This window comes from Syngnathus typhle, linkage group LG11 (genome assembly GCF_033458585.1).
Source record: "Syngnathus typhle isolate RoL2023-S1 ecotype Sweden linkage group LG11, RoL_Styp_1.0, whole genome shotgun sequence".
NCBI lineage: Eukaryota > Metazoa > Chordata > Actinopteri > Syngnathiformes > Syngnathidae > Syngnathus > Syngnathus typhle.
In genome coordinates, this window is record NC_083748.1 from 5,299,921 (window position 1) to 5,326,562 (window position 26,642).

The 26,642-nt window shown below is 41.2% G+C and overlaps 1 protein-coding gene and 1 long non-coding RNA gene across 2 annotated transcripts in view; one reads left to right on the plus strand and one right to left on the minus strand.

Moving 5' to 3' along the window:
- The window catches only part of ca16b (carbonic anhydrase XVI b), an 83,926-nt gene that overhangs the window by 55,752 nt on the left and 1,532 nt on the right, over positions 1 to 26,642 (plus strand). Inside the window, exons 6-28 of the mRNA XM_061290912.1 lie at positions 2,150 to 2,216; positions 4,736 to 4,893; positions 5,990 to 6,182; positions 9,889 to 10,073; positions 12,013 to 12,121; positions 12,997 to 13,046; positions 13,136 to 13,871; positions 14,651 to 14,789; positions 17,181 to 17,272; positions 18,734 to 18,825; positions 20,904 to 21,000; positions 21,135 to 21,217; positions 21,295 to 21,429; positions 22,070 to 22,204; positions 22,294 to 22,466; positions 22,576 to 22,711; positions 23,307 to 23,453; positions 24,287 to 24,380; positions 24,718 to 24,794; positions 24,903 to 25,031; positions 25,429 to 25,575; positions 25,663 to 25,805; positions 25,990 to 26,125. Coding sequence (XP_061146896.1) covers positions 2,150 to 2,216; positions 4,736 to 4,893; positions 5,990 to 6,182; positions 9,889 to 10,073; positions 12,013 to 12,121; positions 12,997 to 13,046; positions 13,136 to 13,871; positions 14,651 to 14,789; positions 17,181 to 17,272; positions 18,734 to 18,825; positions 20,904 to 21,000; positions 21,135 to 21,217; positions 21,295 to 21,429; positions 22,070 to 22,204; positions 22,294 to 22,466; positions 22,576 to 22,711; positions 23,307 to 23,453; positions 24,287 to 24,380; positions 24,718 to 24,794; positions 24,903 to 25,031; positions 25,429 to 25,575; positions 25,663 to 25,805; positions 25,990 to 26,125 — 3,453 coding nt within the window. The remainder of the gene's footprint in view (positions 1 to 2,149; positions 2,217 to 4,735; positions 4,894 to 5,989; positions 6,183 to 9,888; positions 10,074 to 12,012; positions 12,122 to 12,996; positions 13,047 to 13,135; positions 13,872 to 14,650; positions 14,790 to 17,180; positions 17,273 to 18,733; positions 18,826 to 20,903; positions 21,001 to 21,134; positions 21,218 to 21,294; positions 21,430 to 22,069; positions 22,205 to 22,293; positions 22,467 to 22,575; positions 22,712 to 23,306; positions 23,454 to 24,286; positions 24,381 to 24,717; positions 24,795 to 24,902; positions 25,032 to 25,428; positions 25,576 to 25,662; positions 25,806 to 25,989; positions 26,126 to 26,642) is intronic.
- Positions 14,489 to 16,314, minus strand: LOC133162030 (uncharacterized). The gene is made up of 2 exons (XR_009716162.1): positions 15,681 to 16,314; positions 14,489 to 14,795 (listed from the first exon to the last, which is right to left on the minus strand). It is a non-coding gene; the product is annotated as an uncharacterized LOC133162030 (long non-coding RNA).

Here is a 26,642-nt window from a genome sequence, read left to right on the forward strand (position 1 = left end):
GGTGCGCCTTATATAAGGATTAAGTTTTAAAACGGGCCATTCATTGAAGGTGCGCCTTATAGTCCGGTGCGCCTTATAGTCCGGAAAATACGGTAATTTAACTTTTTCCTACCGTATTTTCCTCACTATAAGGCGCACCTAAAAACCTCCAATTTTCTCAGAAGCCGACAGTGCGCCTTATAATCAGGTGCGCTTTATGTACGGACCAATATTGTGCCACCACAGCAGCCGTGTCCAAAGTCCAGCCCATGGGCCAAATGTATATATTTTATACATGGACAAAGTTTTAAAATGGGTCATTCATTGAAGGCGCGCCTTATAATCCGGTGCGCCTTATATATGGACAACGTTTTAAAATGGGCCATTCATCGAAGGTGCACTTTATAATCTGGTGCGCCTTATAGTGCGAAAAATACGGTAATTTTCAGGAGTGAGTAAATTAATGCAAGGGCTCAATTAACAGGCAAAACAAAATCAATCACTCAATAAAAATGCTGCAATGTTTCCCCCCAAAATTGTCTCAGGTTTGTTGCTTACTTACAACGACGCTATAAATTGCTCCCTTCAGGTCTGAGCGCACCGGCACTTGATATACAACAGCGGCCCTAATTTCTATTTACTGTAAGAACACCCCAGAGATTTATGTACCTTGGAAAAGCATTCACAAGGACTGACAGCTTCAGGGTCTACAGCGGTGTTGCACACTAATTTCTATTAGCGATATTTGTGCAATTGATGGTACCTGATCAATGTGCACTAACGTTCCGCTTAATGGCACACAGACAAGTGTCGGTGATCTGGTGGAGGGGGGATTTGAGGGGGTGGGGGGGTACACAATGGGAACACAGGTGTTTTGAATGTGGGTCTACCATCAGACAGTGATGGACTGTGTATGGAGCAGGACCTAAACGCCTCTGTTGGTTCCTGACAGCCCTATTGCTTACTGCAATTAGCACCCCCATACACAAACCGCTGAGTAGCATTTTACACAGCAAGGGGATTTTGTGCACTTACACGTGCACATACGTACATACACATCAGCTCAGATTTACCATTTCTAATCAATGAGAGGAGTCTTCTTGAGCCTCCCCAAAGGCCTATTAATGGCCTCTAAGGTGTGTGTATTATCCACATTCAGCATTCACTTCCACGTAATTATTCTCTTTAGACTGACCTGAATTAATGTTAAGTATGGGAAGAAAGTCCCTGCTTTTTGCACGTTTTTTTTTTGTGTGGGGGGGGGGGGGGGGGTCTATTCTCATCGCCCGATGTAGGACATAGATAATGTTGCACAAGGTACATCTGAGCACGTATGGTTACATTTTGTGACCGTAAAGAAAAGGGTAAATGCTGTTTATACTCATGAGATTTTCTATTCCTACAAGGTTGTGAAATTACAAAAGTCACATTGAATAACAGCAAGCAAAGAAGTCTCATAAAGCCCATAAAATGATCAGAAGTCTCCAAGGATACATATCTTAACTCAAAAATATTCCTACCCTTGAGTTAAAGTGAATTTTTATGGATGACAAGAAAAAAGTAGCTCGAGACTCTACAGTTGCAAGCGATCCTTTTGAACAGGTTTTTCAACTGGTGGGTCGGGACTCAAAACTGGGTCATGGGTAGGTCAGAAAAAAAATCAAGAAGTTTCTAATTTATGACGGTACTGATAAACGACTCATTGTTTCTCTCATTCATTCATTCATTCATTCATTCATTTATTTATTTATTTATTTATTATAAATGATTTTCATAGAAATACTGATTTTTTTTTAATTTTACAAGTTTACTTCTCTGTAGGTTTGATTAATACACTAACTGATAATGACACAAAGGGATTAATTAACTTGAGATATGCCTTTTATTTGTAAATTAAGATATTAGGGTAGTGTCGATTTGTTATGAAAAATATATATATATTTATAGTCTATGATGTCATTTTTTTGAAAAAGGTACAGCAAATTACTTTTGGTTGTCTTTGACATGAGAATGAATCTTTTGTGTTGTTTAGACCAAAGGGAACGACATATTGTGTGAATAATCTTTGGTGTGATACGATTAGGGTTAGGGGTTGTCACCGTCAAGCCCCTCCCATCAGTTATTGTGTTCTTATCATTTGTAATCTCTTGTGTCTGAATGTTTCTTGCAGCTCGGGCAAAAAGATAACCCAGCTGTAGAGCCTATCATCCAGGGCCTGAAAGGAGTAGTACATCATGGTAAGTAATTAAGAGTAAAAAAAAATATTGTGCCTTTTATGCAACACTCACTTACCCTCAGAGAAACAAAGAATGCTGCTCATATTTTCAGCAGCTCAGACAAATATTCCAAGTCCCAAATTAGACTGTGAAGATTTGAGCGGCGATTAACATCAAAAGGAGGCAAAAGTACCGCCTCTGCCTTGGCTGTAGTGCCTTCCACCGATCACGTCCTCCTCAGAGCTTCGCACGACGGAGCTATTTATTACGTATGGGCTTCAATTAATGGCCGTTCATCTCTCATGTAAATGCTCATATTCACGCTTAACGATTGATTGCTTGCCTTGAATGGTACTTTAAGGTAGTCTTAAATTATTGCTTCCCTGCCAGCTTTCTACTGTACGCATGAATTATGAAGACCACGAGCAGATGTGTTAGCATGACATGATCTTCACTGCAGCAGCGGGGTGCACAACTAATTTGTTTGCATTGACACATTGGACCTGTTTTACAACCTGCCGCTGATTGTCTTGGTGTCGGTACAATTGTTCGGAAACAAGGATGAGCATGTGCGAAATAATCGTTGAGTCTCTTCCAAATGGAATCTTTTGATCACCGGTGGACTTTGAGCGCAGTTGTTTACTACTAAGTAGACCTCGACTCGTTTCCATGGACTGAACAAGCTCAAACCAAATGCGCGTACACACACACACGGGATAAATAACTTTTATAAAAGTTTGACAGAGTTGTCAGAAATGGGTCAATTTGTTCCAATAGAATTTCAGCCTATGCCTATGATTTTTCTTTCACTGTTGTGATTTCTGTTCATTTGTTTTTCCTTCCATTGTTCTTTTTAAGCCTGACTGCGAAATTTACATCCATTCAAACTTGTGGAGTTGCTGCAGAATTTTTTTGTAAGATGATTGGCACACTACAAATACAGACAAAGACAATTTAGAGTAAAGTGTAACATCAATATGTGATCATATTTTTTCATTTTCCCATTTAACAATAGAACTGTAATAGTCATGGTAGAAAAGGCAGATCATCAGAATATTTTCATTTACTTGAAAATTGATTTGTCCTTTATCCTTGATGATGAAAGTTTTTAGTCATTTGCAATACAACATTTAAAGTCACTTTTAGGCTTTGACTTCACGGTCATGCACAACATAAACTGACATTAGCCATGGCTGCTAAACTACCGTAATTTTCGGACTATAAGTCGCACCGGAGTATAAATCGCACCAGCCATAAAATGCCCAAAAAAGTGAAAAAAAACATATATATGTATATAAGTCGCTCCGGAGTATAAGTCGCCCCCCCCACCCAAACTATGAAAAAAACCGCGACTTAGAGTCCGAAAATTACGGTAGTAGCATGATTTTTTTGGGGTAGTTTAATTTTAAGGCAATATGCAATCACAATGTAAAAAAAAAAAAAAACTGCTCAGGTCTCATCTATCAACCAATAATTCACGGATCGATTTAACTGCTTAATTAATATACCGTTTTTAGATGAACCGGTTGGCATAAAACATTGTAAAAAAAAAAATGTACACGACCTCCCTTTTTAAAATGTACTGTCGCATATAAAGGATGTTACTAACCATGTTTGTTTCGTTGATATATTCCGCTATTAGCATGTAACTCGGTTTGAGTGTCACAGAGGCACGTATAAGGCAGTCAGCAAAATCATGTTACGATTTCCACCAGATTATGCAGCTCAACAACAGATGTTCATGTTTTTTCTCCACAGTGTTTGTCCTCTTGCCGTCAAAGTGTGGGTGTGGCGTTTTTCGCCTCACTTCCTGCTGGCGACTAAGCACTCATTGCCTGCTCCCCTGCTAAGGCAACTTTCCACTTGCTCATTATCCCACAGCCATCCATCTATCCGCATCGGAGCGGCCCGTGAGCGATAGGGCACGTACGCTGCCTCAACACAGGGGTAGGGTGGGGGGTGGGGGGAGTACTGAATACAGAATTTGACTCTGCGCTTCCAACAGCTCCTATCAAATGCAAGCCACCGCACCCCACACTGCTGTTAAGATAAGGTCATGAGCAAATAGAAGTGCCACAAACACGCTCCTTATATGGTTTCAGAGGTTAGGACAAACCCAGCGGCATCGCCCCGGCACATCGTATTTACGTGAGATAAAGGGATCTCAATGTGTGTCACAAAGCGATTCTTGTTTGTTTGGTTTGCCTAGCCTGTTTGTGATCAGATAGAGGCCATCTAGAAATCATTGGTATCTCTCCTAATCCCCGTGTCCACAGTTGTTCCGTGGTGCAGAACAGGCTAGCGCCCAGCCTCAGATCCGTGCCAGAGCGTACAATTTTACCTGACTGAGCTCCCTCTGCTCCTCTCCCTCAGCCATCTGAGCACACAGCTCTCTGGTGATGGAGCTGCTTTCAAATGAGGGCGAGTGAGATGAAATCAGCTGAAAATAGGCATACATTTAACTCTAGACATGCATGGTATTAAAGATAAGACATTTTTAGCTGGTAAACAACTCTGTGCTTTTCTTGTGTTGTCCCCAGAAAAGGAGACCAACCTCAGGTCGTTCATCCTGAGGGACCTGCTGCCATCGTCTGTGGATAGCTATTACCGATATACCGGCTCTCTGACCATGCCTCCCTGCAGCAAGGTGGTGGAGTGGATCATCTTCTCCCGGCCCGTATATCTGTCCCACTCGCAGGTTGGTTTTTTTGCGCACACACTTGCATGCCCAGACAGATTATTCTCCACGCACGGTCAGATCCCATTTACACACTGCCAGTGGATGTCGTGGAAGGCGCATGCAGCATTTCCTCTCTCATCCTTCCGCTTCTTTGTCTGTCCCTCCCGCAAGTCTTTTTGCATAGGGAACTAACACTTTTACTGTCGCAATCCTCGGGGGACAACTTTAGTCGCAATTTAGAGCTGTGCTCAAGCTGGAAAATAGCTGGAGTTGAAAAATGCTGCTCCTTATCATTCTGACGGTTGTCTTTGTACGGTAAACACTCAGTTCATTACCTTGCTTTCAAAGTGGACCATTTTCGCCGAACTCCACTTTTGTAACAGTCATGTATACCACTCCTTAATACATACAGTGGTGCATTGATTTAAGAGTTTAATTCATTCCGTGATTGTGCTCATAACTCAAAGCACGCATATCGCAAATCCTCCATGTCCATATAAATGAGTTGTTCCAGCCTCAAGGAAACAGCAACCAAAAACCTTGTCCTTTTGTAAATGTCCGTAAAATATTATTCTTGCTTAACTCACTTCAGGCTGTTTCTGCCTTGTTTTTATTTTGACAGGCAATGCATGTCCTGCGCTGTTTACTGATCCCCTGTGCGGGCATTTTCCCATAATTCCAGCCTAATATCCTCTAGAGTCCAGTGTGCTATAGAAATTTGCAGGGCTCAGTGGAATTTTGTTCTCCAGCAGCAGTATTGACCACAGCTACAATGTTTGTGGCGCCACACGCAGTCTTTTATGAACCTGTAATTCACCTGTGCAAGCATGCATCGGGCGCATCGATTCCACACTATCTGTGCGCTGTAGCCATTATTGCATGTGATAACAGATTCGTCATGCCAATCAATGGTTGCAAATTTACCCTATTGAGAAGTTACAACTCCATAGGTGGTCATGATAATTATTAAGGCGTGTGGTTGCTGGCGCTGAGGGTGTGAGCGTTTGAGGCTCCAGTTGTGAATAGTCAACTAATGATGAGCGACTACAATTGCATGCTCTTCAGGCACACGGGGGGGAGAGAAAAATTATTTTTATTTTTCCCCTCCTTGCAGCTGGAGGCCTTCTACTCCATATTTACAACTGAGCAACAGGACCACGTCAAGTCTGTGGAGTATCTGAGGAACAACTTCCGTCCCCTGCAGGACCTTGATAACAGGAAAGTGTTCAAGTCTGCAGTGAGGGATGCCTGGCAGAAAGATTTGACTGACATTCACGGGAGCAGTCATAGCACTGAGGCGTCGAGAGGTGAGCTACTATCTACTACTGTACACCGGCTGTCAGCAGCTGTGTCTATGCTGCCATTTGTTATTTACAGTATTTGACTTTAAACTAAAGATGCCCAGTTGACTACATTTGAGCCACTGTGGAAAAGCCTTCCGACAGGTGTTGATTTTTTTGCAATACCTACCGTATTTTCCGGACTATAAGGCGCACCGGACTATAAGGCGCACCTTCAATGAATGGCCCATTTCAAAACTTAATCCTTATACTATAAGGCGCACCATTAATGCATCATGTCAGATTTTTAATCCAAATAAAATCATTCTCCATTTTATCTTTTTTATTTCAACTTCAGATGCAACAAATGACTTTATAATCACAAAATGATCCATAGTCTTTTTGATTCATGATTCATAGTCTTCAGCAGGCCACTTGTGCTTGATTTCATGACACAATGCTTTCGGGCCAGTTTGAATTTAGGAATTTAGTCCATATATAAAGCGCACTGGACTATAAGGCGCACTGTCGGCTTTTGAGAAGATTTTAGGTTTTTAGGTGCGCCTTATAGTCCAGAAGATACGGTATATTTAATGGGGTTGGTGAATTTCCCCTGTTTACATTTTGCAGATATCTGCAAAAGGTGAACATCCACGAGAGACCATAGAAACAAAAACATGCACTGTAAAGTTTGTAATTAACTGTATTTTTTTACTAATTTTATACTAATAAACTAAGTCAAGAAAATATTGTTTTACCTCACATAAGCTTTAAATGATATTAAAATTAGGGTTGTAACTAACGATCATTTTAAGGATTGATTAATATGTGGATTATTTTGGTAATTCATTGATTAATCTGATTTATAATCTGATAATGGTAATGTTAAATCAAACAAGGTCTTCAAACAGTTAAGTGAGTATCAAACATAATCAGCAATTCATCTGGTAATCGATTAGTTGTCGATTAATTAACTGTTGCGCCTCAAATTAAAACACGCTGTAAACACATGGTAAATATATTTAAACACAAAAAAGATTGAACTTTTCATCAAATACTGCTCAAATAAAGTACATGCGTTTGCGTTAGCGGTGCGTCAATTACGATTTCAAATACGATTAATCAGCGGTCAGTTCCACACAATCTATGATTACCCTGCTTTTATACATAATACAAACATAAGCAAATCAAAATCACCCAAAATCAAAAAAGGCTTCTGTTGATCATGATATTCATTATCTTAAATTATTGAAAACATTAAAAGTTTATCCTAATGGGCCGTTTTTTGATTTTCATTTTTGGCATGTACTATAATAGCAAGGTAAACACGGGCGTAATTGATCAGATTCAGAAGGGATCTCATCTATTCAATGTGTCACTGCCATTTCAGCGCACCAATGCACAATTACAGCTCTGCCTGGCCCACCTAAATGGAACAACAAGGCCATATTTAACATCGTTAATTACACGTGTGTGTGTACCCTGCATTAATGTGTCACAATGACTGCCGTGTGCCTCCGTGCTTGAAGAAAAAATGTTTCCGAAGAATCCAGTTTGAGATTTGGTTGTGTTGCAGAAAATATTTGTTCTCAATTGTCCTTGAAATATTCTTTGGAATAGCCACATTAGCTACTGTAGCAAATTTTATTTTATGTTCTTGTACTTGTTGACAATCATTGTAACCTGGCTAAAAGCTTGCAGAATGGAGAATATTCAACTCAGCTATGCATTTCTAAGAAGTTGGCTGACGATTTGGGACTTAACTATTAAATTGTTTTTTTTAATTTCATGCACCTTTTGTGGGTTTTAATAATAATTCATGAGCCTTATTAAAAAGCTTGTCAGCGAACCATAGGAGTGAAATTGATCTGTAGTATATCACTTCTTAGTTATAGTAAAAACTATTGACGGTGCAAAATATGATTACTTCCAATCAATAATGGGCTGTGTGTGATGTCTCAGGGAGAACTCATACATCCAGACTGTATATCACAGACGTTAATAATATCAAGCACGGGGCTGGGGGGGTCTTGGTGACGGTGTTATTTTCCAGATTTCTCCCAGAAGTCTTTTTATTTCCATATTTCTGTTGTGGGTACTGACTGAGCGTGACATTCTTAAAACGATTAGACTCATTTCCAGCTCTGGTTTTATATTCAGGGACTCCACTGTCACTTTAAAAGTCATTTTAATTGTACCAGTTGCCCCTTTGTTCACCCTTTGGCTTGTGTCTCTGTAAGGCTCCCATCCACGAAGCCCACTTTCTTCTGATTGGCCATCGCCTGAAAGCCTTCAGGGGACGACTTTCTGTTATTTTGTGAGCATGCATTCCCCGAGGCAGTCTTGTTTATCACGCAGTATATATTTTCTGTACAATCATCTCCCTCCTGGAACTCCCTATGTACATCCAGCATTTGTAAATCTTTTTTTTTTTTTACATCTAACTGGGGGAAAAAAAGAAGCAATCCGATTTGAGTGTGGCATACGATGGAGATTAATGAGAAAGAGTGTAAAGTGGTGTTGTCTGAGAAGATTGATTGGGAACGGTCGTGATGAAGTTGGAGCTCTCTATTGAGGCCAATCAGCCATCATCGTTAATATGGGGCACAGCTAAAATAGAGGCGTACAAATTAAGTTGTGAAATTGCTTTTGTGGTGTTTGGTCAGTGTGCAGAATGAATGTGGTGGACTAGCGTGCTTTCGTTCAGTACCAAAATCAGAAACCAGCCCCCCCCCACACCCTCCATTACCGCCTTTCCGGGAGCTCCGACTCATTTTTCTGGCTAGCTTACTCCGATTTTCTTTGTCTTTTTGGCTGCTATGGGAAAACGCGTATAGCGAGTCAACAATGTGGCAATGTGACAGCTGTCAAGGTTTTGTGCACGTGTGTTTATCTGAACTTGGTATTGTTCGGTTGACAATACATTGGAGGCAGGGCAAACCTTGGCGAAATTGCTTCGAATTTTAAAGCCAAGAAAGCTGTTCAAATTGCATTTCATAGAGGACACTTTTACTGAGCTATGAAAAAGTGTCATTAGAGCCTAATAATATGACCAAAGACAAAATGCATCTTCCCTACTCTGAAATTACAATCAAAATATATGTCTTGAAAAATTCTACAGCTGATATGCTAAATAATGAATCTAATCCCAGAAAGCCCAGGACTTCAAAACAAAATGAGATCTTCTTCTTTCATTAAACATTAAGCTTCTGACACGCAACATCCGACAGGTTCAAAGAAAATTCACACTGTCACACTTTATCAACACTGCCAGAATTTTCCCATATGCTTTTCCCCCCCAGTCACTCTGTGTGTGCGTGCGCGCGCGTATATACTGTATACTATATACGGCTTATCATAGTTCACTTACTGTGCAAATGATTGTGACAATCTCAATTTGTCACAAATCCTGTGTGCACATGATTAGTTGACATTGTTTCTTGATTGCTGTTGCACCATTGTATTGGGGAAAAATGTCCAGATTGTGTCTGCCGACTCTCTTAGTGTCCACGGCGCAGCCTCTACTGCCACCTTGAGGTTCCTGTGCAAGTTCCCCCTCCCCGACCTGAATCTTGTAAAGAGTATAGACTAGTATTCCTCACGGTAACAATGGAACTGTTGTGTTGCTAGTGCCTATAAAAGAGAGCTCCAATTATTTGGTTACATGTGATTATGATCAAGCCTTTCATCTTCACTCTTCACTGAGATGTTGAAAGCTTTCATTGTCATGTAGTGTGCAGCAGCGCCCCAGTGAGCATGAAGATCCAACCGCTGAACCAGACGGCCCTGATGGTGAGCTGGGAACGCCCCCTGACCGTGTACCACCCACCCATCACTAGCTACATGGTGTCCTACAGCTGGGTGAAGCGCGATGTCGCTGATGAAGAGACCTTCACCAAGACGGGAGATCAAAGCATGGTGAGCGCCCTTAGATAACATGCCATTGACATCTACACAAGAGAATAAGTCATCTCGATGGAGTTTTGCAATGTGGATGTTACTAACAGGATCAGTCAGTGTGAATGTAAGAGGTGACAGGTTATGAGAACCCCTGTATGTAGCCGGTGGTTGATATCAAAGCCCAGAGCGCCTCCCATCCTGTCACTCGAGTTTGGCTGAGGAGACCCACAAGCCTGTCACATTCGCTGACAGATTTATCCATAATGCAGGTCTGTGTCCACCTAGGGTCTCGCTTTTAGGATCATCTATTACATTTCCATCGGTCGTGTTTAACATTTAGACTGGTAGGTACATTGACAAGGAACCTAGACAATGAAACAAAAAAAAATGAGATGGATATTCAAGATGGATTTTTCTCTATCAACAGCTGGGGTGAGTTTTTTTTACAAGATGACAAAGTTTTTTGGGATTGTTTTAGTCCAAGGTGTTGGACATGATGGCATGTCTGCAGCACAATCTATGTTTTTAGTTTATCTTGATTATAAATATAATGAGGATGAAGATTTGTAAGTCAGTCAAATTAAAGCAACGTTTAAAAACACGGTCTAAATTATCTTGATTAATAATTGATGATATCAAAAATCTACAAGCTGCCAAATTTACACAAAGACAGATCTTTACAACATGTCTTCCACAGCTTGTGTGAAAATTGTCAAATTAGCAAAATCCATCTACTCACATTCCATCTGTCTCGTTTAAGAACAGTGTCTCGGTTTGAAGTCTAACTTCCAAGCCTCCAGTTGAGCTTTTGGCACCAGTCATCATGTTCACTGTTAACTTAAGATTGTTCTTTAGTCTTTCCAACATTCAACGTCTCTACAGAAATCTATCCTGCAGGGCTTCTACCTACAGGCATGTTCTTCCACACACTAAATATTCCGCTCCTGGCTCACATCGTCTTGTGTTTGTGGGAATCCAACAACCAGCTGCGGCTTCCTTTAAAACCCGCTGACCCCACCCCAACCCCACCACTCTCAGCTTGTGCACCGCTACTTTTTTTTTTTTTTTTTTTTACTCACATGAACAACACAGATTTTTTTTTTTTTTACTTGCCCACTAGTTTAGAAGTCTGCTCTCTGGTGACTTTTGCCCCACCAATTGCAGATGCGGTGAAAACAAGAAGCTTCAAATGCAAACACACGTGGGGGTGTAGGAACCATTTTGTTTCTAGCATTACAAGACAATCTTTGTTCATATTGGAACTTGTGTGAGATGTATATCATCAAACCTTTTTTTTTTAGGTTGAGAAAACACATGGGACACTAGTTTTTTGAGAGAGAGAGAATACAGAACACATTGTGGTGAATACTTGGAAAAACTGGAGCTGTCCTCATTTTGAGGAGCACAGCTTTTTTTTTATATCAAGACAATTTTTTTTTTTAAACTTAGATTGAACTTTCACTGTAGCTTTGCCTGCAGAACAACCTCTGCGTTGTCTGTTGACTGTTTTTTTTTTTTTTTAAAGGGATTTCAGTAGATCGTCTCGTGGCTTCCATTCGCTTTAATTAATTTCATGTGATTGTACATTTATAGCACAGACACTTAATTTGCCTGTCAGCGTCGTCGCACGCCATTAATGCTGTCACTTTACTGAGAGCCGTTTCTCAACTTCCCCCTTGGCTGTCAGTCCTTCTTATTATACGCTCTTAATATCCATTTCAAGTCTCAGTTTCTATATCCGTACACCTTTTATCTGAATTGTCTTTTGTGAAATACAAGCAGCTGCTTTTTTAAAGTGCCTCCCGTCTGCTGAGTTGGAGACGCAAGTCATACTAATTGAGCGGATACACAATGCGAAGCAGTGAATGTATTGATGCTCACTTAGTCAGTCGGTGTTCCAATTTGATCATTAGCTTTAAATGTGCGTTTGTTTGTTTGTTTGTGTGTTTTCTTGCAGAAAGCAGTTATCACTAATGTGTCCCCAGATGTCTTGTACCTATTCCGGGTACAGGCGGTATGTCAACATGACCTGCGCAGCGACTTCAGCCAAACGTTACTCTTCAGAGGTACGCTAATCGCCCTTCCGCCGAATCACACTTGCAGTTCACAAATTCACAGATTTGTGTTTTGCCAGAAAATTCTATCAATCATCTGTCTGAATAGAGAAAGAGTATGGTAATATAGAAATATGTTGAAGTGGTAATATTTTTTCCCCAGAATAAAATCCTCTGATCGCCATTTATTTTTAGAAAATGACATCTAATGAAATTGATAAATATATTTACTATTTAACCTTGGGATGTTCCAATCCGGTTTTTATGGTCATTTATTAACTACACTTTATCAATTGATTTTAGAGTTACTCACTCATTATTATTCTAGCAATCGTTTTATTTGTCATTCATCTTTTTCAATTAATTAAGATTAACAAAAAAAAAAAAATCCAAATTGCCATCCTTCTATCTTATAAAAACACGTCATTATTTCAGATTGACAGTATAGAAAACGCACAGTGAATTATGATTCAGTAACATTTCAGAAAATAAGGAAAAATAATGATGTATGCATGTTTCGTTTGGATTGCCCGTGCCGTGTTGAGGAAAGGGGGAGGGGATGCTACACTGCACACAGACTGGTGTCTCGTTGGCTTCAGGCTAAAGTATGAGCTGCGGGTGATGGGTAATGAAAGGCAGTCATCGGCATCCCGATTACTTTTTTTGTGAAAATTGGTCGACCGTCGTTGCCAGCCAATCAGACGAGCTCCTCTAGTTTAAGATATTATTATAAGCAATTATGGACAATTTTGTGGGGTGTCATTTTTTTTTCCTCCATTTGCAGTATTGACTATGAAATGTATGTGTATTTGATTAATACCATCATTAGAGTATGCATAGGATTTTGACTTTTTTAAAAATATTTTTTTACCTCCCTTGTATTGCAGCAAACACCACAAGAATATTTGAAGGTTCCCGCATCGTGAAGACCGGTATGGTAAGTTGACCCAGTAGATGGCAGTGCAAAAGATTTACAGAATGCCATTTTAATCCTTGACGTGACCTCATATAATCTGCCTCTCTCAGCCGACAGTATCTCCAGTGTCATCAGCTGACATGGCTCCCATCAGCTCCGGTTCCTCAACGTGGACATCTTCTGGCATCCACTTCTCCATTGTCTCCATGGCAACAGGACTGGGCCCTTCCTCCAGTGGCAGTCAAGCCACGGTAGCATCGGTGGTTACGAGCACCTTCCTGGCAGGCTTGGGTGTCAGCGGTGGGGTCATCTCTTCTTTGCCCAGTTCTGTTTGGCCAACGCAGATACCAAAAGCCACTCAGAGCCCACCTCACTCATCCACCCCAGCCGCAAAGCCCAGCACGGAGCAAGTGGTGCCCCAGGTCGCCGAGACCGACTCTCCCCCTGAGGAAAAGCAGGCTACGTCCAAGGGTGAGGAAGAGGAAGACGAGGAAGGGGACGGAGAGGGAGAGCAAGAGGACAGAGGTGCGGAGAAGAAGAAAAAGAACAAGACAACACCCACCTACGAGAAAACGCAAGGCAACAGCACGGCGGCCAAAGAGACCGTCCTCCCCACCCCTGCGTCCACAGCCAAAGAGAAGGCCACAGCTCAAGGCAGCACAGCGCCTGCGAGCACGGTGGTCAGCCACCTGACCCCCCCACAGGAAAACCTCACAAACATCAACGCAGTCACCACTCAGGAGCCGCGAAATGACAGCGCCGAGATGCAGATTCCGCAGAGCTCCACTCTCTCACCAAAGATCAGCAGTGATGGGAAGCGTCTTTGGCCGTTCTCCATCCACACCGGTGAGATTTTGTCAAGTGTGAACATGCTTGGTGGCTTCACAAGCTGGTTTAGCTAAATAGATCTTGATTCAAGGACCAGCTCAGTCAAAGACTGATGTAGGCTTTTGTATCTGAACAACACAGAAACCTGAGGGCAGGTGCCCGCGAGAGGTGTTGTGCCTCAAGCTTTTCTCTTTTGGTGCTGTTTGCTTCAAGAGAAAGCTGATTTAGATCTTTTTATTTTATTTTTAAGCTTAGGGCGCTGTACAAATGAATTTAGCGTATTGCTGCTGGAATTTTTCTACTCTGTAGAAAAAAAAAACGTCAAATCAAGAGCAAGAAGTGGATTGTTAGGATAATGTGTGAGAATGCAGTCCTAATATGCGAAGGAATAAAAATTATATATATATATATATATATATATATATATATATATATATATATATATATATATATATATATATATATATATATATATATATATATATATATATATATATATATATATATATATATATATATATATATATTTTTTTTTTTTTTTAACCTCTTTGTTCTACAGTGCTTTCAGTTGGTCTTTTCTTCCAATTCATCCTCGAGCGACTGGAACAGTGCAACAAACGATAACACTCACCTCATTAATCCCAATACGTTTTAATTCATTGTCTGTCGCAGAAGTCAGCATTTGCAAATGAGTCAGTTCTCAATTGGTTTACCCGGATAAATAAAATTCATCAAATTGTAATGCAATTTTGCATTAAAATACCCGACATTAAATTTGCATTTGTCTCTCGTCCCAGAGAGGACCACCTTGTCCAACGTGACCCGAACGCCTCACCCCGGCATGGGCAGGATGGTGTGGATTGTCCCTTTGGTAGTCGTGTCTGCTCTGACCCTCCTCTGCCTCATCATGCTGCTCATCGTGATGGTCTACTGGAGGTGAGACTTGCACAAGACGAAGGATCAAATTATGTCCAAGTCTGAACAAAGATGCGCTGCAGGAATAACAGGCTTGTCGCCTTCTCGGGGGTCAACCTTTTTTTTTTTTTTTGCTCTCATCATTTATGGGTCACACCTTGAGCAGCGTGCGGCTATACATTTTTTTTCTACCATCAGTGCTTTTAATTTCTGTGATGATTCCTTTGTGTGCCTTCTCGCTGCACAATGAAGGCCATCACCGTGCGAGGCTTGAGGCGGGAGACCTGAAGGCCCCGCCGTACCAACAGCGACCCCAGCTGTGTTATCATCTGCTCGGCTAATTTCCAGCCAAGCAAGTGAAGTTCCAGTAATTACCCGGGCCAAGCCACTAGCACATGTGGGATAGTTAATGAGTTACAAATGGCACTACTGGCTATTTCCTCAGCTGCTCTCATGCAAATTTATTTATTCCCCTCAAGATTCTGCATTATTATTTTATCTGTAGTATTTTAATTAGGTATTCTCATAATTATTCTATTCATTAATCTGGTAATCAAAATTACTTTTAGCCCAATTAAAGAATTGTAATGAATATGTAGAGGAGAAAGTTCTCCGCATATTTGAATAGATTTGCCGGCTTCCTTTTTGTTTCTTTAATGGGGTGCACAGGTCATGGGTTTTATTTTTTTCCTAGTGTGTTTACTCTTTGGGCTTGTATAATAGAAAATGAAATGTCAAATGGAACGGTCTTCTGATATGAAAAAAAAACCTCCGAAACTCTGTATTTAAATGCAAAAACCAAGCATGTGCTAGTCATTTCCACTTTGAGTTTCAGAATTTCATGAATATATATGAATATATTGAATGCATTGGAAAAAATAAGTTGTCCTTCACTGTGTAATTCTACTTTACCTGATGTCACAAAGTGAGAGGATGAAGCTTCCCCGGTGAAAGTTTTGTTTCCAAAGTGGTCACAGATTTTGGCAGCAGAAGACTTTGATGCAAAAGCAAGGAATGCTCCAAGATATAGCCGGGCTGACCATCCCAGCGGTTGTTATGACAACTCTCACAGTTCAGACAGTGTCAGCTCCCGGGGGGGGGGGGGGGGAGTGGCCATGATGAAAGATGAAATCAAACCATACTCTTTCCGTTTGAGCCGATCCCTGCTCGTTAGCTACTTGCGCTCTTTAAGAACAAAATCCACTATTCTTCAACTTCACACATGATCGGTTTTAGAGGGGAAAGATGTCATCAGCTCAATGTCTGTGGGAGTATTTGTCTGGTGTGTTTGCTCCTCCTCACTTGTCAAGGTCACGAGCAGAACTCCAATGGACTTAATTGCAACACACATCTGGATGCCTCTGAGGCTTGAGCTGTTTGTTGAAAGCTCACAGATGTTTGAGGCCGGAACAAATCCCGCACGGCGCGTCGGTGTTGATGCCGCTCTTTTGCAACTGTCATCCTTTTTTGGAAAAGCTACGTTCATCTCGGGTTGTATTCCCTCAAAGCGAGCTGTTGAGGAGCACACGCGGACCTCGCCGCTTAGGTAGCCGCAACGCATCTGGGGAGATTGATTGGAATTCGGAGGCTGTGACGTAAGCTGGGAACATGCCCTCCTCAACCCCTCCCCTCACTATTCAATCCCTCCATCTCTCTCTTTCCCTACCTTTGTCAATTCAAGGCAGTCCTTTTGTTTTGGTTGTGTGTCCATCCTAAAGAATGACTAGCGTCTGCAACCTTCTCTGCAAGTACAGGTAGGATCACACCTGGAATACATTTTTTAGTGGCACTGGTACTGAGATTGTCTCTTGGTATGTTTAGTCATTAGTCAGCACTTTTGTGTCAATGAGAGAGATTCCATGCTGGTTGATGAGGACTTGTAAGACGACTGTGTCTTTTAAGGGCCTCCATAAATTCTAATTGTTTCTCTCCACCCCCCCCCCCTCCCATGCACCATCCATTCATTTCTATCCATTGTGCAGGACATTTTGAATGCATGCGCAATTCATTGTAGAAGATTAATTTGGTGACGCTGCAAATATAATTAACACATTTATCATTTTTTTACGAGATGCTTTGGAAAATTGGATGTATGTTAGCTAAATGGATGAGCTTGCAGACTCTTAATATTAAATAACTTTTTTGCAGCACGTGCACTTTGTACTTCAATATGCTCCTATTATGTTGCTTTCAAAGCGTAGCGGATGTTTTTTTGAGTGCGCCACATTTTGTCCCTGAGCGGTTGGTGTTTGTTCGAGATGACACCTCTAAGCTGTTTACGTCACCTGTGGTCTATTTGGCAAAATCGGTGTGTCATGTTGGCCGTGGTGTCTTTTTTTGCATCATCTAAGGCAATATTTGCTTGTCTTTTTGATGGCAGCTCACTCGACAGTTTTTCTTTTGTCCCTGCAGGAGGTTTTTCCAGACAGCTCACTTCTATGTGGAGGAAAGCAGCTCTCCTCGGGTGGTGGCCAATGAGAGCATCCCCTTCATCCCAATACCAGGTAGACACTCGGCAGCAAATTGTACTATTTTAACACCGTCAACCTTTGTTTGTTTTCTCACTTTGTCCGTTTTTTTCTTTATATACTCCAGTGAATCGGCCTGTTTAAATTGCATTATTTAATGGGGGAAACTAATTCAAAATAAAGCAGCTAATTCCAGAGGTATTCTGAAATCACCATAAACATTTCTCAAACGGCTCTGTCTCTGCTTCTTTGATGTGCATATTTGCACAATTTAAGTTCATTTACATGTGAAATGACTCCGGGAGTCCCTTTGCAGCTGAGTATGAGGGCTGGCTTTTTTTTTTTTTTTTTTTGCTTGCTCTCTTTTAATGTTCCCGGCAACGGCGCACTGGCTGGCTGCTAGTTGATATCAGGCTTAAGTTTCTCAGTCACAAAGCTCTGTGACATTTGAAGACGGCAATATCGTAGTCACAAAGCACAGCTGATGTCGCTGTCGACTGCACATTAAAATTCCACTTTCATTGCTTGTCGCCTCCTTTCTCCCTTTTATTTGCGTTGTAGTGTTCCCACAGCATATATTGTCAGAATAACTGAACAGACGACGGAATTGAGTCCACCTAGTTCAAGGAAAGGGAAACTCGTAGAGCTGTGACCTAAACGGACCCGTAAAAGTATTTAAATGTTTACATTATGCTAAAAGATGGATGAAGAAGCGCTTATATGCTTTCGAGATCTAATTAGTTCATTCGAGGTTCTTTCAACCGCAACCGTCCAATAGGCTGAAGGACATTGTGATAAATGGATGGATTAGCAAAGATGAATCCGCTTTTACTGTGTGACCAGGTCGGCCTTTTTTGGGTCCCAGGTGCAATGGTGTGTTCATTTAAACATTAGCCAGCATCAGACGCCATGACAGCTGGGGCCCCGGGCTCTATTGTCCCTGTGAGGCTGCTCCAACAGCCGTATCAAAGATCCCTCGTGTGTGACCTCAAGATGATAGGGCTCCACGGAGACAGATGCTTCCACCATAAATGCTGAAAATAACACATTTGCGGCACCAGTAACAGCAGCTCTTCCCTGTTTTTGTACCCCGTTGACTGTTTTCAATTGGCCTTATCTGTAAAGAAAATTTAAGGACCTTGGAAAGTGGATGAGATAATGAGATAGACTGACAACTGTGTAGTAGTGAACTGTGGAGATACAAAGCCCATTTTTACTCTTATGGGTGCAGTTAGCTAGCAGACTAAGCCTAAACTCAGCCCACAGCGTCTGAAGTCTGAGATAACGTCTTGGTTTGTGATTTTCGAGGTTGATCTAATTTTTTTTTTTTTTTTTTTTTTACTCCGAGAATTTTGGTGGCCTTGTTAATATCCCTATTTAGTGTGGCGAGTCAAGATATTTCTATTTTTGTTTCACAGGGACTTTAAATGGTGTGGGGGGTTTTATGACTTAATTTAACAAATAAAATGTTCTTTCTGTCTTTTGCGCTCACCATAGATGACATGGAGGCCATTCCTGTCAAGCAGTTTGTCAAACACATCATGGAGCTCTACAAAAACAACCTGCAAGGTTTCTCTGAGGAGTTTGAGGTAATTCTTTAAAATTATTATCATTACGTAATTTCTCACAATATCATGTTGAAACTGACCGTGTAGAACTTTTTATAAGAAAAAAAGTATTGTTCATTTATTTCAAAAATCCATTATTAATTTTAGTAATACACAAAAAATCGACGTTCTTTTTTTATTATAATTTTAGGTCTGGTAATTGCTAATTACATTGGTCACGCCTCACCGTACAGCACGCTGATATTCGTTCATCATAAAGAATTGAATGGTCTATGAGTCAGCCAACCCAGGCACTCCAATATTTTCATAACGTGCACATATTGACCACCATTCATCTTTCTTCCAGAGAATTCTGCGTGCAAATGCTAATTATTAAAGAGGAACAAAATCCCCAAATTTTAAAAACAAGAATACCATACGTTTTTGTGGCCACGTTAAGAAAACATGAGACTCGTGATTAATATTACATTTATGGAATACGAATTCAACAGAATAATTCATCAACGTAAGGCGGCACCATGTTCGGAAAATCATTTTCAGCTGCAGACTGGAAGTGACTTTGCAGCACAAGTGGCGCTCGGCGGTCGCAATTGTCTCGGTTAAGAGATTGTTGAGCGTGACGGATTTCAACTTTCGATCATGCATCATCATGCTTGGGATGGAAAATTGTTGTAATTCAACTGCTTGATGGGTAGCACATCCACAAAAAAAAATCCACAATATATGTTCATAACTTTGTAAGTAGGACAGGAGTAAGAATTCTATTGCTCCATTTTGAAATGACAGAATGACAATTTGTGTAAGCCTTACAAAAAAAATTAAATGTGGAAATGATATTGACAAATCTAAAAGCAAATTAATGATGACAAAACAGTCCACTTTATTTTAAGGCATATTTTTCTGAAAATGTTGTGTTGAATTCCAAATGGAAAACCTTCAGGGACATTTGGCTTCAGATCATCACGTTCCTATTGATAGCTTTTGATCGCATGGTCACTATCTGTTTCTCAGCTGTGTTGAAATTCTCTATTGAAGCACTCAATAAGCACTAGAACAAAACTACTCATGCAAACTTGGCAGACTTTTTTTTTGGGGGGTGCATCAACCAATACATTTGTTATCGCTTCCAAAAATCAAACATCTCTTCTCACAGTTTACTGATGTCTTCTCGCTTTGCACAAATGTACCAAAAAGTCTGGCTATGGCCACACTGGAGCTTTCAGTACAGCTCTAACAAAACCAAGCAAGCATCAGAGCATTCACCCCGAACCGAGCAATGCACTCGCCGTCCTCCCCGCGGACTATTCAGCACGGTGCCATGTTCCCCTTCAAATTTGCTCTTTTTGGATGGTTATTTGGGAGAAAGACACACAGACAGATTTGGAGTTAATTAGGGTGAAAGTAGGTGGAAAAAAAACAAAAACACGAAAGCTTGGCTCCTGAAGGCTGCTCTTTAATTGGGCCGTTTGGCGTCCGGCTCATACGCTCATTTGTCATGTAAATACAACACGGAGAAGGAGGGAAAGAAAGTTGTTTGAGTTCAAGCTCTAATAGCGTTGGCCGTGCTGATACATGAACCAAATCGCTTGGTTTTTACTTGGCACTTTTTTTTTTTCTTCTTTTAGTTGTACACGCAGGATGGATTGAGGAACCTGACCTTTTTTTTTTTTTTTCCTTAACGAGTGACTTGATGTTGTGTATGTTTTGAACCAGTGGAGGCGTGATGGGTTTTAATACTTTGCAGCATCCAGCAGAGAGCACTATTAATTAAAGCCCAACTACTAACTAGAAATTAAAGCGTGGGTACAGGAAATGAGTTAAGTTCACCGCAGGACCCTTTTTGAAGGGACGTTTGGTCTAAATTTTGCTCTTGGTGGAAAATGAATAGGATGCCAAAATTATTTTTTCTTTAGCTGCTCGACTGTCTGGATGCTTTTACATAATGACGTGCTCATATTTGCCTGTTTTGTCATGCATTTCAAATAATAAAAGATGATAATTATTTTATGCAATAAAGCTAATGACACAGTTTAGTTAAATGCAATAGAAAATGATTCAATCCTGTGTTGTTGTTTTTTTTTCTTGCTTTCCCACCCCAGGAGGTCCAGCGTTCCACGGCCGACTTGAAAATCACTGCGGAACACTCCAATCATCCTGACAACAAGCACAAAAACAGATACATCAACATTGTGGCTTGTGAGTCTGCTGTGAAATGAGATTAGAGAGGATGTCTACTGCGGAGGAATCCTCTCGTGTTTGCCTAACCTACATTCTTACCTTTAACAATAATTTGTTCAAATATATCGATTACACCCCTCCCTCCCCCGCAGATGACCATAGCCGGGTGAAATTACGAGCATTGGCCGGGAAAGACGCCAAACATTCCGATTACATCAACGCCAACTACGTGGACGTGAGTTGAAACGCTTCGTGTTACGTTTTAAGTTGTCTGAACATCACTTTGATTGTGAATCATGTGACTTGCGCCAGGGCTATAACCGGCCCAGAGCATACATCGCTGCCCAGGGTCCACTTAAGTCCACCTTCGAAGACTTCTGGAGGATGGTGTGGGAGCAGAACACCGGAATCATTGTCATGATCACAAACCTTGTGGAGAAAGGACGGGTGGGCTAACATGTCGTTAAAACCATCACACTGGCAAAACTAAAATCTAAGCAACCTCATGCTTGATATTTCTCATAATTGATTCAAGTTTTTTTTTTTTTCTCCAAGTTAAAGCTGGCAAAAAATAAATCAAAAGTTGCAGTGACTCCACATCAGTTTTCAAGTTCATAATTTGCAAAATGAACTTTTTGAGCTTTGGCTGTATTTCGTGGCATTTTGATACCAATGTTTACGTTAGATGAGTAGTTTTATTTCGAGTGAATTAGTTTGCTTTCCTGGCATGTTGCTGCCAAGAAACTTGGCTGAGAAGCTTCAATTAGGCTAAAGTTTTATGTATTGTGTTTTATGTTGTCATAACTTGTTATAGAGATTTTATGATTCGTTATGAGTAGGTTTATCTTAAAATAAAAAATACCATAATGCTTCATGTGTAGGCTGTAGAAACACTCTAGTTTTATAGGACATTCATGTGCTATTGTTAGGCTAGCTGGACATCATTTTTTAAGAAAGTACAAATTTCTTTCAGATAATAAAATCCGTATATATTCTTATTTTGGACCGAAGACCAGTTTTTGCAGTCTTTATGGTCAATGTATGCTTCCATCAGGAATGATGAAATGTCAATTGCTGTGTTTTACAGAGGAAATGTGACCAGTACTGGCCAACAGAGAACAGCGAGCAGTACGGAAACATCATTGTGACGCTGAAAAGCACCAAAGTGCACGCCTGCTACACTTTGCGCCGATTTCTCATACGGAACACAAAAGTCAAAAAGGTCCATTTTTAAAATTGTTAATTATCAGCTCAACGATACAATACAGTGTGTTCTAATTCGCGGTTGATTATTATTTTATTTTTTCTCAGGGTCAGAAGGGCAACCCAAAGGGGAAGCTCAACGAGCGTATCGTTATCCAATACCACTACACTCAGTGGCCTGACATGGGCGTGCCAGAGTACACCCTCCCCGTCCTCACCTTCATCAACCGCTCATCAGCGGCCCGCACTGCAGACATGGGCCCGGTCCTGGTGCACTGCAGGTACCATCCATTACTTAAATGAACATTAATTATGAGCATTAGACGCTGGAAATGTGCTGACAGGCCTTAGCGGCGGCGGCGTGCTCATACTGCTTTGTGCTGGCCTCAGTGCAGGGGTTGGCCGCACAGGAACGTACATTGTCATTGACAGCATGCTGCAACAAATCAAGGACAAAAGCACAGTCAGCATCCTGGACTTTCTTAAACATATCCGCACACAGCGCAACTACCTGGTCCAGACTGAGGTAAGACCCCCAGCAAACACGTTATAAAAAAGTCTTCCGTGGTTTTAAATGCTTCGGGAGAGAAAGCTTGAACATGACTTTGATCACGCTTTGAGCTGACTCGTCTTATTTTATGTGGGTGGTGGGACGACTGTCTTATTTTGCATTTGGAGAAGTCAGTTTAAAATAATTTATTTAATCCCCCCCCCCCCCCCCCCACAAGGCGCCCTCATTTTCCACTAAGTGGCCTAAGGGGTTTTAATAAATTATCCCCACACACATTTTCATCAATACTGGCATACTTAAACGTTGATGCAAGAGAGGATGAAGACAAAATTGTCATACTTGTGTCAAAATGTCAGCCTAAAGCAGACTCATCAGAGTAGGCGTGTAGTTCTAATCTTCTAGTGTGCAATTTCCCGTGCACACTGTAACCTCAATTTCACCTTTCACCATCAAGTAGTTATTGGTAGTGAAGCCGATGTTTTTCTGCCGGATCCAACGAGCGACCTCCGCCGCCATCAAAATAAATGTCTTTCTTGTGTTAGCATTTTCTGTAAACTCTTCATTTACATTCATGAACATTTTGATTGTTGTATTGTGTGTTCAACTTCAGGAGCAGTATGTGTTCATTCACGATGCTCTGATGGAGGCCATTTTCAGCCGAGAGACAGAAGTGCCCGCCTGGCAGCTGCACGGCTACGTCAACAGCATCCTCACACCAAATTCGGTCAACCGCACCCGTCTGGAGAAGCAGTTCAGGGTGAGTTTATAACCTTGCGCTATTGTCACATGATCCCTATTGGCAGCTTTTGAAAAGGAGGCGGTCTCTTGATCGGAAGCTTGTTAAAACCGTGTACGGGAACAGCAGTAATCCCATTTTATCCGCCGGGGGGATAGAGATCAGGTCCTGCCGCGTGAGAGTGAATAACGGCGAGTGCAGTCGTTGATGGTCAGCTCAAATTGTTTTGTGAGAGTTCCAACTGTAAATATGCCAAAAGCTATCATCCAACATAGCATCATAGTTCAACCCATTGTGTAATAAATTTACCCTTAGAAACAGAGCTCTTATAGATAAATTGATTTGGGGGGGGGGGGGGTGCATTTCTGAAATCTTCCTTTAACGACCCAGTCTACTTAAAGATTATGTATTTGTTTCCTATTAGACCAGAATACGGCGCCCTCCTGTGGCATCTCGGACTGTTATAGAAAGAACACGGAACCATGATTTTACTCTCATCCAGTAGCTGGCGATTGTTCCAAAATTGAGCCTAAAATTACAGAGAGATTTTTTTTTCTGCAGACATGATTTTTAACTATTAATAAAAAATAAGTCAAACCATTAAAGACAAAAATCAAATTGAACACAAAAACAAAGAAACAATTACTTCTTTCCCAATTAGATTGACTCCGAAGTTTTGCGGCATCCCGTAATAGATTGTTCTGACCGGGATTGCATTTTACCCAGAGGCAGGAAGCATGTCTGTTGTACTAATTAAAAATAAAAAAATTAAAAAACCAGTGTGGGTTTTCACACTCTGTGTGTTTGATTGATTCTAACGCCATGTGATTGACTTTTCGCTTCTCCGTCACTAGCTGCTGACTCAATGCAACACTCGATTTGTGGAGTGTTTCAGTGCTCACAAAGACTGCAACAAGGAAAAGAACCGCAACTCCTCCGTGGTTCCATGTGAGTGTCTCGTCCGATCTTGCGATGCTTGTTAATACGTAAAACGAAAAAAAAAAAAAGTCTCACATGAATAAGCAACAAGGTAGCATTTCCTCATCCAACCGGTGCCAGTATCTCGGCTGTACATTATTAAAGACAATTCATGGTCCAAAATTAGAATCTATTTCCATAATCCCATAAGTTAATCGCTCGATGCATTCGTGGCGCCCGGCCAGAGGAAATGGAGGTTGTTGTTGCTATAGCAACAGTGAGAAATGGTAATGAACGCGTGTGCTATCAGCCAGTGTGATTACAGTGCTCCGGGTTCTGACTCGAGTGTGCGTTTCTGCTTCCACAGCCGAGCGAGCGAGGGTGGGTCTCACCACTTTGCCTGGCATGAAAGGCACCGATTATATTAATGCGTCCTACATAATGGTACGGCCTCGTCAGCTCCGCCCATGCCATTTATGCATCGGCTGTCCAAATGCACTCCGCACTCCTTTAAAAAAAAAAAAAAATAATCCTGCTCTTTTCTCTCCGCAGGGTTACTACAGGAGTAACGAGTTCATCATTACCCAGCATCCTTTGCCCCACACCACCACTGATTTTTGGAGGATGATTTGGGACCATAATGCACAAATTATTGTCATGTTGCCTGACAACCAGGGCTTGGTAAGCAACTCGTATACATAGTTTTGTCAAGTTTTGGAATGTTTTGAAAGAAACCTCCCAATGATAACAGATTCCAATTTATTATACGCAGATAATTTTACATCCAAACCAAAACTTGCACACCCTGCAAGCAAAAACTGTTAATTTAATAGATGCAAGCTGCTATCAAATCGGGAGGCCTGTGTTGAAATATTAAGATGTTTTTGATTAAAATAGCGTGGAAATGCGCTGACAATTTCCAGTAAGCTATAAAATGTTTTGAAACTTTACTAAAACAAAAACTCACAATCCAGATGTTCTTACTCTGATAAAACCAAAAAATTGAATTATTTTTTCTTTTTTTTAAGCCTACTGGTAATTTTAAGCTTTTTTTTTTTTTGTGCTCCATTCTGTGCAGGCTGAGGATGAGTTTGTTTACTGGCCGAGTCGCGAAGAGGCCATGAACTGCATCGCCTTCACCGTCACGCTCATAAGTAAGGACAGACTGTGCCTCTCCAACGAGGAGCAGATTATCATCCACGACTTCATCCTGGAAGCCACGCAGGTACCCGCGTTGTCCAACTGCTTTCAAATCATGTCCCTCCTCCTCGCATAAGCGTAACTTTCCTTTTTTTTTTAACGTGTGCACCAGGACGACTACGTTCTGGAGGTGAGACACTTCCAGTGCCCCAAGTGGCCCAATCCCGACGCTCCTCTCAGCAGCGCCTTTGAGCTCATCAGGGTCATCAAGGAGGAGGCCATGACTCGAGATGGCCCCACAATTGTGCACGATGAGTATGTTTTTTTTTGTTTTTTTTTTAAAACTTCCACCAAGGTTATTTTCGACCAAATAACTTTTTCTTAAGTATCGCTTTTCAGGTACTTTATCCAAGACAGCTTCTTTCAAACGTCACTTTCCACCCCCGGGTGGATTTGTCTCCTGCAGCTGCATGCGATTGATTGTTCCGCCTCCTCGCAGGTACGGCGCGGTGTCAGCGGGGACACTGTGCGCTCTCACCACGCTGTCGCAGCAGTTGGAGAACGAAGGCGTCGTCGACATCTATCAGGTGGCCAAGATGATCAATCTCATGAGGCCGGGAGTCTTTACAGATATTGTAAGTAGACTGTGGGATTGGAAAAATCATTTTAATGTTTTTAATCAGTTCAACAGACTATTTAGTGAAGCTAATTGGGTTTTAATGTCGTTTGCTACAGTAATCACCAGCCCATTCACAGTTGACTAATTGTGAATTTGCCTATTTCTGTTCTGCTCCCATTTTGTCTTCAACTTTCTTAGGGCATATAGTTTTGGTACATTACGGCATTCTTCATTAACGTAATATAAAGGATGTGGCCACCGGCGGTACATTTTCTTCTTCCATTTTCTTTTGGCAGTTGGCACATAGTTTTGGTGCATTACCGCCACCTTCTGGCCACCAGCCAAGAAAGTCAACACAATTAGGTCTTTTTTTTTTTTTTAAACGCCAAAGTCGAGATTTAATTTTACTAGTGTAAATAACAGACCCAGTCAAACTATGAAAAGAGCATGATTTATACGTACGGCATGCTTCTTGCACCCCACAAGGACACGTGCTGAATGTAGATGATAGTTTTAATGGGTACACTTAAGTT